The sequence below is a fragment of the Lissotriton vulgaris genome, chromosome 12 (assembly GCF_964263255.1).
Source record: "Lissotriton vulgaris chromosome 12, aLisVul1.2, whole genome shotgun sequence".
Lineage (NCBI taxonomy): Eukaryota > Metazoa > Chordata > Amphibia > Caudata > Salamandridae > Lissotriton > Lissotriton vulgaris.
Window position 1 is genome coordinate 25,035,584 of NC_141700.1, and position 13,330 is coordinate 25,048,913.

At 44.5% G+C, this 13,330-nt stretch overlaps 1 protein-coding gene across 1 annotated transcript in view; it reads left to right on the forward strand.

Moving 5' to 3' along the window:
• The window catches only part of LOC147673102 (small conductance calcium-activated potassium channel protein 2-like), a 385,836-nt gene that overhangs the window by 300,131 nt on the left and 72,375 nt on the right, over positions 1-13,330 (forward strand). Inside the window, exons 5-6 of the mRNA XM_086946805.1 lie at positions 1,125-1,266; positions 2,688-2,798. Coding sequence (XP_086802931.1) covers positions 1,125-1,266; positions 2,688-2,798 — 253 coding nt within the window. The remainder of the gene's footprint in view (positions 1-1,124; positions 1,267-2,687; positions 2,799-13,330) is intronic.

Here is a 13,330-nt window from a genome sequence, read left to right on the forward strand (position 1 = left end):
CGACTATATTCTTGCACTCGATATTCCAGAGCACAATCTACAGTGAAAGGGCCAAGTGTTGAAACTGATTTGCTTGATCATCAAAGATCCGAACATAGTGGCCTGACACCTGATGATATGTTTGGCTGTAGTTGCCTTTCCTGAAAGTATACATTTTGGGGTTTAGAGTATGGGAGTTAGAAGTACCAATTTCTCTGGGAACATTTTGCAAAGCTGACATGCTTCGCAATTTACAAATATTTAAATGTGTTGCAAATCTTTACGTACATTAGAGATTTCGTGCAAAATTGTGGTGTACATTTTTTGTGAAATAATTCTTCCATAAAAATTTGTTTTTTGAGTAGCTTTATATATACTATACATTTGGAGAGATTTATTTAAGGACATAACCAAAGTTGGAAAGTTTTGAAATGAAGTCACGTAGTTTATGAAAATCTTGTTTTTGCATAGTATTACCTAATAGTCTAGTGGGTATATCGAGCAGTAGATCCCTTATCCACGGACTTTAATGCATTCTTAGAAAAATCTTGCATTCTTTACCGGGACTTTACCGGGACACAGAAGACTTGTTGCCTTTTTCTCAATCTTCCCGTAATACACAGTAAAAAAATTAAATCCATCGGAGTTAATTCTAATGCTGAAAATTGAGCAATATCTTAATATATTTTGAATACCAGGCCTTAGTCTTTTGAAAACACTTAAGAATTGATGGAGTGGAGAATATCTGTAAGGAAACATATTTGTTGTCTAGTTATGTGGATGTACGCGGGAGGTCCTGTAATGAAAAATGTGAATGGGAATTGCTGGCTGCAATAGAATGTAATACATTGCAAGTTGACTTAGCAGTAATGCACATTGTTAAAGGCTGCTTCATTATATGCAACCCCCGCCAGTGAGCAGATGCATGGTGCATGAAACATGCCTGGCCACATGCAGGAAGATTTGTTCAGAGCTTGAGTCGCACTGCCTGCTGAACATGCTTAACAAGATGGCGCGGCCCCTTTCTCTCTTGAAATGTGTACGACCGTCATGCTGGGACGCGTAGGGGTGAATGCCTGGAGGTTTTACTTGTAATGGTACCTCAGAACTCTGACCTGTGCTGTATTCCTCTTTGACCCCGCCAGGTACCATGATAAGCAGGAAGTCACCAGCAATTTCCTGGGGGCCATGTGGTTGATTTCAATCACATTTCTCTCCATTGGTTACGGAGACATGGTGCCGCACACCTACTGTGGCAAGGGCGTCTGCCTGCTGACAGGAATCATGGTAAGCTGGCTTGTAGGGTGCATGGCACAGTCTTGTAGCTCATGGGCTTCTATTTTAACCAAGGAAATAATTGCAGGTTCTACCCCTCCCCTCTCTGCAAATTTCTACCTATCCCCATTGTCCTCAGCAGAATGTTGCATCACCAGTTAACCCTAGCAAGCACCGTCCGGTAACCTTGTAAGCTTGTGCGCTCAGTCACCTTTAGTGAAACAAAAGGTTGTGGATCACAGCTAACACTGCCAAACAGGGAAGCATTGACACACAAAACAAGAAATCAAGACATAAAGTCTTGTAAGAACATTTGGGGGGCCTTTTGACACTGCTTTCTCTTGTCTTCCACCGATTCTTCTTATCCTCCTGGTGGAACTCCAGCTGTATTGCTATTTCCTGCCTGGATTTCGGCTTACATTTCAATTTTCCTCATTGATTTCCAGCTGACATTCTACATTTTTAGCTGCACCTCCATTCTGACTTTGATGTTCCTAGGTGGAAGTGTTTTAAGCTCCCAATTGCACTGATTTGAGCTCTCCATAGGTTCTCAGTTTCCCTAATTCACCTCCATCACTTCCAGGATTTACCTTCATCTGTAGTTTCCATTTTCCTGTTTTCATCTATCACTTTTTTCCATTGTACTTGTTTGATCTCTCTCGATTGTTGGTATTTTATTTGACACCTTTCCTTAGTTCATAATTGTCTGGTTCACATGGAGCCATAGTTTTTTTTTATAATTGAACGACACTATATCCAGGTTGTTAATATCGACCTCCAGTCACATCACATTCACTACATCGTCTAATACGTCTATACTATTCTTAACTCCACCTTTAATGCAGTGGTTATGACAATGTATTCGATGGATATTTTTGTTCTTTTTTATATAATTCGTGCAACATAGTGAAGTTAAAGCATTCGCCTGGTTGGGCCTTTGTAGAGACTCCCGGTATCCTGGCTTGACCACTTATCAATCCTTACTTCCATGTCCTCACGTCACTCATACCTTCACATTAGATTTAACTATTCAAGCTCAATTCATATTCCCCATTTTCTTGGTTTGACCCTTATCCATTTGCTTTCCTTTGAGTAATTTGATCCTCCCTCACAGGTCCAAATTTCTTGATTTGAGCTCCAGCCATATTTCCAAAGTCCCTGATTTAGTCTATTTTTCGCATCTTTTTGTTTTGGGAGTCCATGTAGGTTCCAATTTCCCTTTTTATGCCTCCTTTAGCAGGAAAGGAAGGAACAGATCATAGAAAACTACCTGTGTCCCATTCCTGTGGTTGCCACATCATGTTGTTCTCAGGTCCTTCCTGACCCACCCTAATGCAGTTTTTGAGAACCGGTGAATGTTTCTGATTGGTTTGCTCTGCATATACTTCCTCAAACATCACTGTCCTATGCATTTTGTTTTTGCTTTGCCACAGGGTGCTGGGTGCACGGCTCTCGTGGTGGCTGTCGTTGCCAGGAAATTGGAGCTGACCAAAGCCGAAAAACATGTTCACAATTTCATGATGGATACACAGCTAACCAAGCGGGTAAGGATGTTGGGTAGGTGGGAGTAAGATATAGGTTGGGTTCCCAGAGGATGGATGAGAGGAAATGTACAGGTGTGTCAGAAATGCACTATTGGTCCGATTATCTGACTTCCTACGGTCCGGAAGGCCTCTCCATTGTAGCTTTGAGCCACAGGATGTCACTGTAGGGTCTGTGACTGCCACACATGCAACTTGCAGATAATGGTCCAAAAGTAACTCCCAGTGGCCACTCTAAGTGCATCTTATGGTTGGATACGTCCAGCAGTTTTCTTCTTTTCCACAAGGGCCTCTACAGTGTCTCTGCTGTAGGGGTGAAATGGATTGATAGTGCTGTAACAGTGATACATAGAAGTTGGTTTACACAAAGTGCCTAGGAGGTACAAAGGGCATTTGTACTCACTTTTTGCACCTACTGGGCACTTTGGTATTACAGAAAGTCTGACAGAAGCATATGCTATCTCTTTTGTATCACAGATTGTGCAGGCGTAAAATGAGCGCTGTGGCGATAACTAGACCTGGACGGAATTTCAATTATGCCGAAGTAATCAAAGTAATTTTGGTAATTCCATGTTACTTTTTTGACACAGAATTACCTATAATAAACCAAATTATCCCAGCTTGCATAATTAAGAGTAATTTGGGGGAGGGAATCCTACAGCGAGAGCACATTTAGCAAGCGCTTAGGTGCATTTTGCCTTACTAAAATAGAGCTAAATTCCCGGAGTAAGGTGAGATAAAATCCTACCCCAAGAGCACATTTAGCCAGCATGAGCGGCTGCTCGTGCTCGCTATTCATTTTCTGTTGCATTTAGCGTTATTTCTTAGAGCCAAATCTCCTTGCCATCCCTCGTTTCCAGGCCCATGAAGACAGTGGCACCCTGCTCTACCCCGTCTTCCCAGAAGGTCTACCCACAGATCAGTAACAAAGAACAGAACCAGGAACTTCTTTCTGCCTCTCTCCTGTGTTGTCTCTGCCCATCCAGCTCTATATTTGTTTCTTTGTTTGACTCATTCTGTTTTCTTTCTTTTCAATACTCACTCTCTTAATGGATTGTTCCATTTAGGCTCCTCTCTGTCCCTTTCTTTTGTCTTCTCATCTCTTTCTTGTTCTCTTTTTGCTTCTACCTGCCTTCTTTCTATTCACCCCCCACATTCTCTGCCTTTTTCACTCCTCTCTCCTAGTTCGTTTGTGACCCCATACATCTCTTTCTCTATACTCTCTCCTTCTACTCCACTCTCTTTGTCTCCCTCTGTCCCTCAGTTCTCTTCCATTCTCTACTTTGCCATTTTCACTCTCCATCTCTAACTTCTCTATAATGTATTCTTTCTCTCCTTCCTCCCCCCCTCTCTTTCCCTTTTTACCTCTTTCTCTGCCCATCTCCGCTTGTTCCCTCTTTCACTTCTCTCTCTCTCTCTACCTCTACCTCTCTCTGTTCCTCTAACCTCTCTCTTTCCTTTTCTCTCCCTCTCCAGTCCTTGCATACTTCATGTTTTCATGCCACAGTCGTCTCCTTCATCTACCTTTCTTTCTCCATTATGTTTCCATTTTACCCCAAGCTCACCACAGTCCTCAAGTTAAAGAACTTGGCTAGTGAGAGCAAGTAAGGTATAATCTGTTCAGCAGGGGCTTGAATTGGATGAACTTTATTGGTTTCACACCAACAACAGAATCTTTTCCATTTTAAACATTTTAAACAATATGTTTTGATAGTGCTTTCGGCATGGTATTTAGACAGTATATCTCAACAGTCGTTTGAAATATTGAGATCTTTGAATTCTAAGAATTCAGGAGCCATGCGTGCAAGTTCAGGGATTGTGGATCCGGATGGACTAATGACCCTTGTTCCGTGATAACATCTTCATTGTTGGATGAAGGCGAATGGGTCTGTCTTGTGACAACAGAAGATGCTCCTGGAGCCAATATTGTCTGGGCCAACAGGGTGCAATCAGAATCAGGTGGCAGCCTCCAGTTTCATCTTGCTGAGCACCCTGGGGATTAATGGAAGGGACTGGCACCCTGCAAAGCTTATTGTTTTCTGGCAGAGTCACTGCCTTGTTGCTGTGTTCCCTTACGGCCGCCCTGGTGAGAGAAACTAGCCGTCGATGATTGACGGTATGACGACTGATTGTAATTTTGGCAATACTGAGGCTGGTATTGAGGGTACTGTTCATTCGCCTGATAGCCGCTCCGGTATGTAGTGAAGCCTCGCCCTATGGCTCCTCTGAAAGGTACACACCTTCTTTTGCAGAGCGCCCAGAAAATTTGCAGTGTCCGTGTCATTCTTTTTTGCCAAAAGAGCGTTATCAATATGTTTCCTGAACAGTGAATCCCCATTGTACACCATGTCCAGGATCTTAGTCTGAACCTGAGGTCTGAAGGCAGTAGCTTTAAGCCACCCCTGGCGTTGAAGAACTGCAGGTCCAGGTAATTGCCAAAGCTTGTGTTGACGATGTATAACACACAATCAATCGTTTCGGTGGCAGCTCGTTCACCTTCTAATAAAATCTTCCGGGCCTCCTGTCTTTGTTCCTCCGCGTTGAGATCTATCAATCCGGCTATATCTGACCACACCTGACGGTCACAACGGGCAATGATTGCCAAAGCATTAGCATCTCTAATAGCCGCCGCCATAGAAAAGAATGTATTACCCATGAGGTCCATACAACGTCCCTCTCTGTCTGGAGGAGCGGTAATAGGTGTTGCAGGGTTTTTCGAACGCTACAAGGCAATATGGACTCTCCTCTGGCCTGCAGTATTTTTTGTCTACACGAGGTAGCACCACTGGTATGGATGCTGGCATCTTTATGTTTTTACGCCCTCCTGCCAGATGTAATCAATAATTGGAATAGAGCGTATTATTTTTCCAGTGTCCTCCTTAAAATCATGTAAAAAAACAATGTTTCCTTGACAGTACTAGGTAGTAGGAACCTAGTTGCTGCTCTCTGCATTACATTATGAAATCCTCCAATGTCTTCAGGAGGAGAATCAGAAGGTAAATGCGGAGGCAGAGATGGTGTCTGAATTATGTAATCATCCCATGGATCCGGAGCATTTGTATGATTAGGTAATTCGCCTTCCTCAACTTCTACGTCCGCAGAGGTAGTGTCCTGGTGTCCAGTGTCAGGTGGACCCTGTGCAGGAGCCGGTGTACTACGTAAAGTAAGTTCTTGTACGGGAGCAGGAACCTCTACTTGAGGAAGTGGCTTCTCTGTCGGAATTTGTTGAGGAGGAAATCTTTGACGATAATACGCCAACATAGCCTGCAAATCTTGAATAAGTGCTGGGGGAAGATGAGCCATCTCCCTCTGGCAAGATTCGTGTCTGTGATGGAACTAGTAGGCATGATGTGGAGCCATATATTGCTTGTGATAATAATGTTCCTCCTGGTAATTATCATCATCATCAATGTCTTGACATTTGACATTGAGCTCAGATGGACTATGAGATACTCCATATGGACTCTCATCATCCTCATAATCCTCATCTTCTATGAAACCCTCTAAAAGATGGGATGGCAGTAGAGGAGAGACTTTACTATAATCCTAAAAAGGCTGTTGAAAAGGGCTCTGAAATGTCTTTAATTGAGAAACTCTCATTGACTGGGGCATCGACGGTGCAGAAAAAGTATGGTAGGAATGTCCATCATCGATGGTCCTTTCATCGACAGTGGTACGATAACAAGCGCCTTCATCGATGACATAGTCTGCGGGCTTGTCGTCGATGGGCTCGTCGTCGGTGGTGCCGTCGTCGATGGCTCTGCCGTCTGCAGTATCTTTGTCAACGGTATCTTCGTCGATCTCTTCTTCGTCGACAATGGGTCGTCGACAGACTTCGACAATGGTCTTGTCGTAATAGTGATCCTCGTCGATGAGATAGCAGAAGAAATAGCCGTCGTTGTGTCAGTTGCCGTCGACGATGGCCTCGACGATGTAACACATATCATCGACGATGCAAGAACAGTCGTCGTCGACACAGATTTTTTAAACTGTTTTCTACTTAGAGTCAGTAGAAGAAGATCTTGGAGGCTCTGTGAGTGGTGTAGAGGGCGGAGACGACGTTGGCTCAGAGGAATGTTTAGAAATCCTCTCTTTATGAACAGGTTTATCCTGGGAAGTTTTAAGATGTTTCCTTCCCTCACCTAAGGAGGTTTCTGGAGATCTAGCCTCTTAGTAGATGTGGAAGCTCATTCCTCTTCCTCAGCTGAAGGGGGAGGTTCCTTAGAAGACTTAAGCCATAAAAGTAATCTTGCCTCTCTGTCCCTTAGAGTCTTCCTGGGATAGGTATGGCAGATTTTACAGTCTTTAGCCTCCTGTTTGGGGTAGAGGCAATAAAGACAATTGTTATGAAGATCATCTACATGGACCCTCTTCTTCCCACAGGTCCTGCAGGAGCGGAAAAGGCCCTTTTTGTCTGACATACTTGCTTGAAGAGCTGAAGAGAAGAAAACTGAGAAGCACTCAGGGAGACTCTCTTCCACACGATGTGCGGCGAAAATCTGAGAATTGCTCTAGAGGATGCTGGTAGCTGATTGGTTGGAGCTGACTTTTGATCTTTTACCTCTAAGGACGTAGATAGGCTACTAAGATATAGCCTTTGACCTCTTTTGGCCTTTTTATTACCTATGGCACTACTTTTGTCTTTTACCGTGGGGCTCCCATCTTGGCGACGGGGAATGATACAGGCATGTGAATCTATGAAAGATACCCCAATACTGGATAAGCACCAAACTGCGTGACACAGCAGGCATGGGAACACATGGAGAGAAATATTGCCTTTCAGCCGGAAATGGTATAGTCCAAAGCTCTATTTTTAACATATAATCAGGGCCTTCGGTGGTCATATCACTGAAAATACAAGATTTGGACAAAAAAAATTATTGTGGGCTCATCCCTAAGTCCGACACTATTCAACATTTACGTGTCAGACCTTGCCAAAGTCATCAGGGCATACGGGATGAGCTTTACCTCCTATGCAGACGACACTCAATTGGTTCTTGCCGTCAAGAATGACGGGCTCAAAATAGCCAACAACTTTAACCAAGGCATGCTGGCTATCGGAAGTTGGATGGCTCAGAATAGCCTGAAGCTGAACTCTGATAAGTCGGAGGTTGTAATTTTTGGCAACTTATCCCCGGAGTGGTCCCCCCTTTGGTGGCCAACATCTATGGGCCAGCCTCCAGACCCGACTAACAAGGTGAGGAATTTGGGAGTCATTTTTGACAACCACCTAAACTTTCTTCCACACACCAACCAGATCTCTTCCTCAGCTTTCCATAAACTGAGGCTCATTAAGAAAATCCTGCCTTTCTTACCGGAGAGTGCCGGAAAAACGCTGGTGAGCTCCCTCGTCTTGACGACCCTAGATTATTGCAATGCTTTGTTTCTAGGTGCCCAGGAGAGAGTGCTATGGAAAATGCAGGCCAATCAGAATGCTGCCGCCAGGCTCTTAGGGCGCATTCCCAAACATCAATCGGCCGCACTCACCATAAGACAGCTCCACTGGCTACCAGTGAGAAAGAGAATTATGTTTAAGTCTCTTTGCCTGGTATACAAGGCTCTACACAATGCTGGACCTGCATTCTTTACCCAAAACCTTATCCCTTACTGTCCTTCAAGAACGCTACGCTCGTCCAGTCTGCACGAGTTGGTGGTACCTCGAACCAAATCTGTCACATGGGGGGACAGAAGATTCATGGTAGCCGCACCGAAACTGTGGAACACATTACCACATTCGATCAAAATCAGTACCTCCCTCTGGATGTTCCGCAAGCAACTCAAAACCTGGCTTTTCAACCAATGAACCTCTGCCCTCCTGAGGGTTAAACACTGCAGCAACTTTAGCGCCGAGATGCCCAAGGGCCTTCGTTCGCGCTCTACAAATGCTTTTATAAATAAATAAATAAATAAATAAATTGTCTATGGGTGCTCGTGGAAGACAATTTGTATGGACTGGAATTTAGAGAATGCTAAAGTGATTCTGGTATTTTACTGGCCTCTGCTGGTTGTTTCTATCAAGAAAGTTAAATAGAGGCAGTTGCCAGAAAAATTAAAAAAGAGAAAGTCCCTCAGCAGAAAGCAATTCTGGTATTTTACTGACCTCTACTGGTCGTTTTCGATCAAGACAGTTAAATAGAGGCATTTGAACAAGCAGAAAGCAAATTCTGGTATTTTACTGACCTCTACTAGTCGTTTTCTACCAAGTCAGTTAAATAGAGGCAGTTGAACAGAAAAAAAGTCCCTAAGTGGAAGCAGACAAGGCCTAGGATTGATCTCCGGAACCTACATTACATACAAGAGGTCTCGAATGCTCAACCTAAAAATAGAAGGACTGTGGAGTGTTGAGTGAGGCAACAGAGGAGTGGGTGTGTTAGATTGTGGACGGGACATATGAGGAGTGTTTGGGCGCAAAAGAGCAACAGAGGCGTTTGCTGTGCTTAATTTGTAACAAAAAAAATAAGTGCCAGGTCTCTTGTCAGGAGGACATTGCAGCTTGCACCACCCAGTGCCCCATGCCAGTGCTGCCAATGATAGTTACAACACAATTACTAACCATCACACTTCTACAGGTGTGAGGATTCTGACTATTTCAGGCCCCCAAAGCTATAAGAATGGGTTGGACGTCAGGTATTAGTAATTTTGTATGTATATTGCTTTAATAATTAAATGTTGGTACAGTAATCTCTAAATTTGGCAGAGAGTGCCATCTTGTGGCTGACTGTCACAAGTGCTGGTGGTGACAATTAAGTGCTGGTGCTGATCTCTGGAAACCACCTGCTCAAATTAAGCACTAGTGCTTGCGGCTTCGCAGCTGAGGCCCAAAAACACATCATAAACTCAGCTAAAGCAATGGAGGAGCTTCTGGGGAGGATGGGGTGCAACAAGGAGGCTGCAGGGGGGAGAGTATTTGGTGGAGGGAAGAAGCACACAAGACAAAGCTAGAAAACACCTGCACTCTTATGTAGAGCTTGATGAAAAAGAAAAAAAGTAGAGCACTCAAGTTGAGCAATCAATGCCAGTATAGAAGACATCCAATCAAAAGTATGGTGAAGAGGCTATTTGCCAAGGGAGGGAAAACAGAAGAAAGGGAGGGGCAAAAATAAGACCGACAAGTAAAGCCAGCAAATAAATAGCAAGCAAAGAAAACTGAGAACTGAAGCAACCAATGACAAGCAAGGGGTTGGGTCAAAGTCCACTGTAAGTTTTTGGTATAGCCCACAATAGGTTTAGGCAAGACCTAAAAGGTGTACGAGTGTAACTGCAAAAATGTGTGAGCTGTGCCCACCTGCTGTTCCAGTCTTGTAATAGAATGTATTCTTCTAAGAGGCTTTGAATCTTTCATTCCTCCGAGGGAGAGGCAAAGTGTGCGCTGGATTCCCCTTCAACAGATACCAAGAACACATTCACCCGAAGAGAGGATTTCAAGTGTCTTGTCTACTAACCTGAGCTGTCAGAAACAGGAACACTTGCTGTCTGGAGGTCATTTGCCGGAAGTTCCCGAGCTCATTAATTCTTACAGACTAGAAAGCCTGCTCAGACAATCGTTGATGCTCCACAAGTTGTTGCCACTAAGGGCGCGCTGGCCCCACGGTATCACTATTTCTCACAAAATAAAGAGTTGAATTGCCTGGGCGTTCGTGTGCTCCAGAAGTGTAAGGCACAGCTTGCACCCCCCTCCGCCCCCCACCCCGCCCCTCCTCCACCACCTATATTGCTTCCTGATTGGTCCTGCAAGTAAACTATATACCCGCCTTCCTTTTCCCACCGTTAGACACTGGACATTTGGTTTTTTTTTGCAGTTCCATATAGCGCAAATTCGACCCCAAGGTATTGGAGCGTTTTACATGAGCACCAGTTACATCACACAAGGACACATTCATTTTATCAAAATTTTGTTTTAGGCATGGAGAGGTTACGTGATTTGCCCAGAATCATTGCATGTTGAGCCGACACAGAAAGTCAACAGTTCTGGCGCTTACAACACATCCTATTCCAATCGATATGACCGAGGGTTCAAATGCCGGTCCATACTCTCGGTTAGTTGGCAGCTTTAATCAGCAACCACAGGTGTAGTTTCCATTGGTGCAGCAGGTATAGAGGCACTGCGACCCAGAGTCCTGACGGGCCCACTGAACCCTGATTATTGCTGAATTTTATTGTTTCATTCCAGGGGGTCTGGTTCCTTCCTTGCACAGGAGCCCATGACACACTGACTGAGCATCCGCCAGCAGCCAACAGACGGTGGCTTTGTACACCATGTACATCAGATGACAGTTTGTTCCACCTGGAACCCTTGGGAAGGATAAGCAGAGACTGGGCAGTTCTAGAATAGTTCACTTATTATTTGACCAACTGCCGCAACAGAACCAAATTGACTCCTTTCTTACAAATTATCTCAGGAACTTAACTCAGGAGGACCCTGGCCTCTGTTACAGCCCCTGCTCCCTCTAACTTGCATGTTGAACAACTTGGAGTTTTACCAACAAACTCTGGAATCTTGGTGCACCAACGTGTATGATACACAGGCGTATCTATTAAACACTTCTCTTAAAGATGTCTCGCATCCCAGTCAAAATCCGTTATGTGTACAAGAGTAGACGAAAGCCTGCCATTGACAACTTAATTCCATCAAAAAAACACGAGTTGCTTTGTTTCTCATCTTCCGAGTCAGCACTTCTAGTTCTTGCCCTAGACTATGGAGTGGCTGCCTGTACACTGACCAATATTGACTAGTACACCAAATCTTTGGGTGTCATTCTTGGCAAAAGCCAATCTTAGAACACAAATCAACACAAAGTCCTGAAATGCATCCGTTCAGCTGTGACTTCTTGGGTGGATTTGGCGATTTGTTCCTCAGCCTGATCTGAAGGGTCTTGTCCAATTGCTGGTGCAGTCAAGATCTGTCCACGGCAACTCTCTCCTGACAGACTTTCCAAAGCACATCTCACTCTTTTGAAACCAGTGACACACGCTGAATGCAGCCTCTTCTCTGGTCCTCAAAGACATGACCACATTTCACCCACACTTCTAACTCTCCATTGGCTCCCTATTGAAACCAGAGCTGTCTAGACATGTCTCTCCCCGACTTCTAGCTCCTCACACGCCCTACAATTGCCGCCTCCTGACATACATCTCCAGTACCCCAACCTGGATTATCGCTGTTGCCCAACAGTCACCTTTCTTGGGTTTCTTGGGTTTACATCCTTTGCTGCTATCTTTTCCAGAGACACCCGGGTTTTCTTGCTGCCTAATGGACTGTGCCTTTCTTTCTATTTACAGTACATCTTACAGCTTTTGCCTTTATTATCTTCCTCTAGGGTTTTGCCTGTTGCTCTTTCTGGTCATTGCTGTGGTCTGTTCACTCTTTCATGTTATTCATTGTTTGCTATATCTTCCTTGGTTTCTTGTACTTCATGTAGTCGATTGTCACGTACTGCTACCATAGCAAAGCTTATGTGAATTCTTTTATTTCTGTGTTACCTTGGACTTTCTTTGTACAGCACACTCAAGCGTTCGAGCAATGCCAGCACTATGTAAAACTCCATAATTATTAAATAAACAAAGGAAGTAGGATGGATGTGCCCCACCACAAAGTTTGCTAAGTGTTTTGCACACCTTTGTTCATGCATGATACTAAGACCGCAGAAGTCTAATTCACGAAGGCATGTAGGACTTTGTCACAGAGTACCACAGCAGCGTTATTTTACGTATTCCAAAATGCCTCTATTGCGTGGTGTCCTTTTACAGAATGCTAATGCAGCGCTTTCCAAGCAGGCACGAGGGCTTTCTGGCCCTTAGTATTTCGGGCAGTGTTTAGGGGTCATGTCCACGTTGAATATGAAGCCAGCATGCCCCTGAGAGGGACCAGACCTGTTCTACCCCCACTGAAAGGACTTGATTTCTAACCAGGCACTGCTCGCATGCTGCAATAAAGCGCCTCTGCTTACCATGCTCGCAGCACCCGTCTCTTCCAGTTCAAGGTCATGTCTGTAACTCCAGGGAAAACCAGTCGAAATAACGCAAAATATTTGCCTCCTCCCCCACCTCCAGGCATGACTCCTTCTCTTTGCCCATATATCCTCCGCCTATCAGGAGCTTTCAACGCCACTCTCTCCTGTCTTGGGTTGACATTCCCAGAGGTCACTGGGGTTTCTTGCTGACTAATGGGATGTGTCCTGTTTTTTCTGCCTTACACCTGTTGTCAGATCCCATTCCTAGTAGTGAGCCTGGTACTGTGCACCCAAGGCAGCATTCCACGTGCACAATGTAGTAATAAATAGTCTCCCATTCGTTGACACAATGTGGGTGTAGATTTGTTACTTCTTTTGGTTGGTCAGGCCCAGGGTGCAGGCTCCATCAAGAGGGTGCCAGTTCAGCCACCATCAAGTAGCATTAATCAGACCTCAGAATTCAGGAAGCTGCTGTACCCCCTGTGGCACAGCTTGCTTAGAATTGGAAAAAGTGTTCTTCTTGAAGTGGCTGGACTTGTGATAGGTGAATTCAGGCACCACCCAGCACACACGAGGTAAACAGAC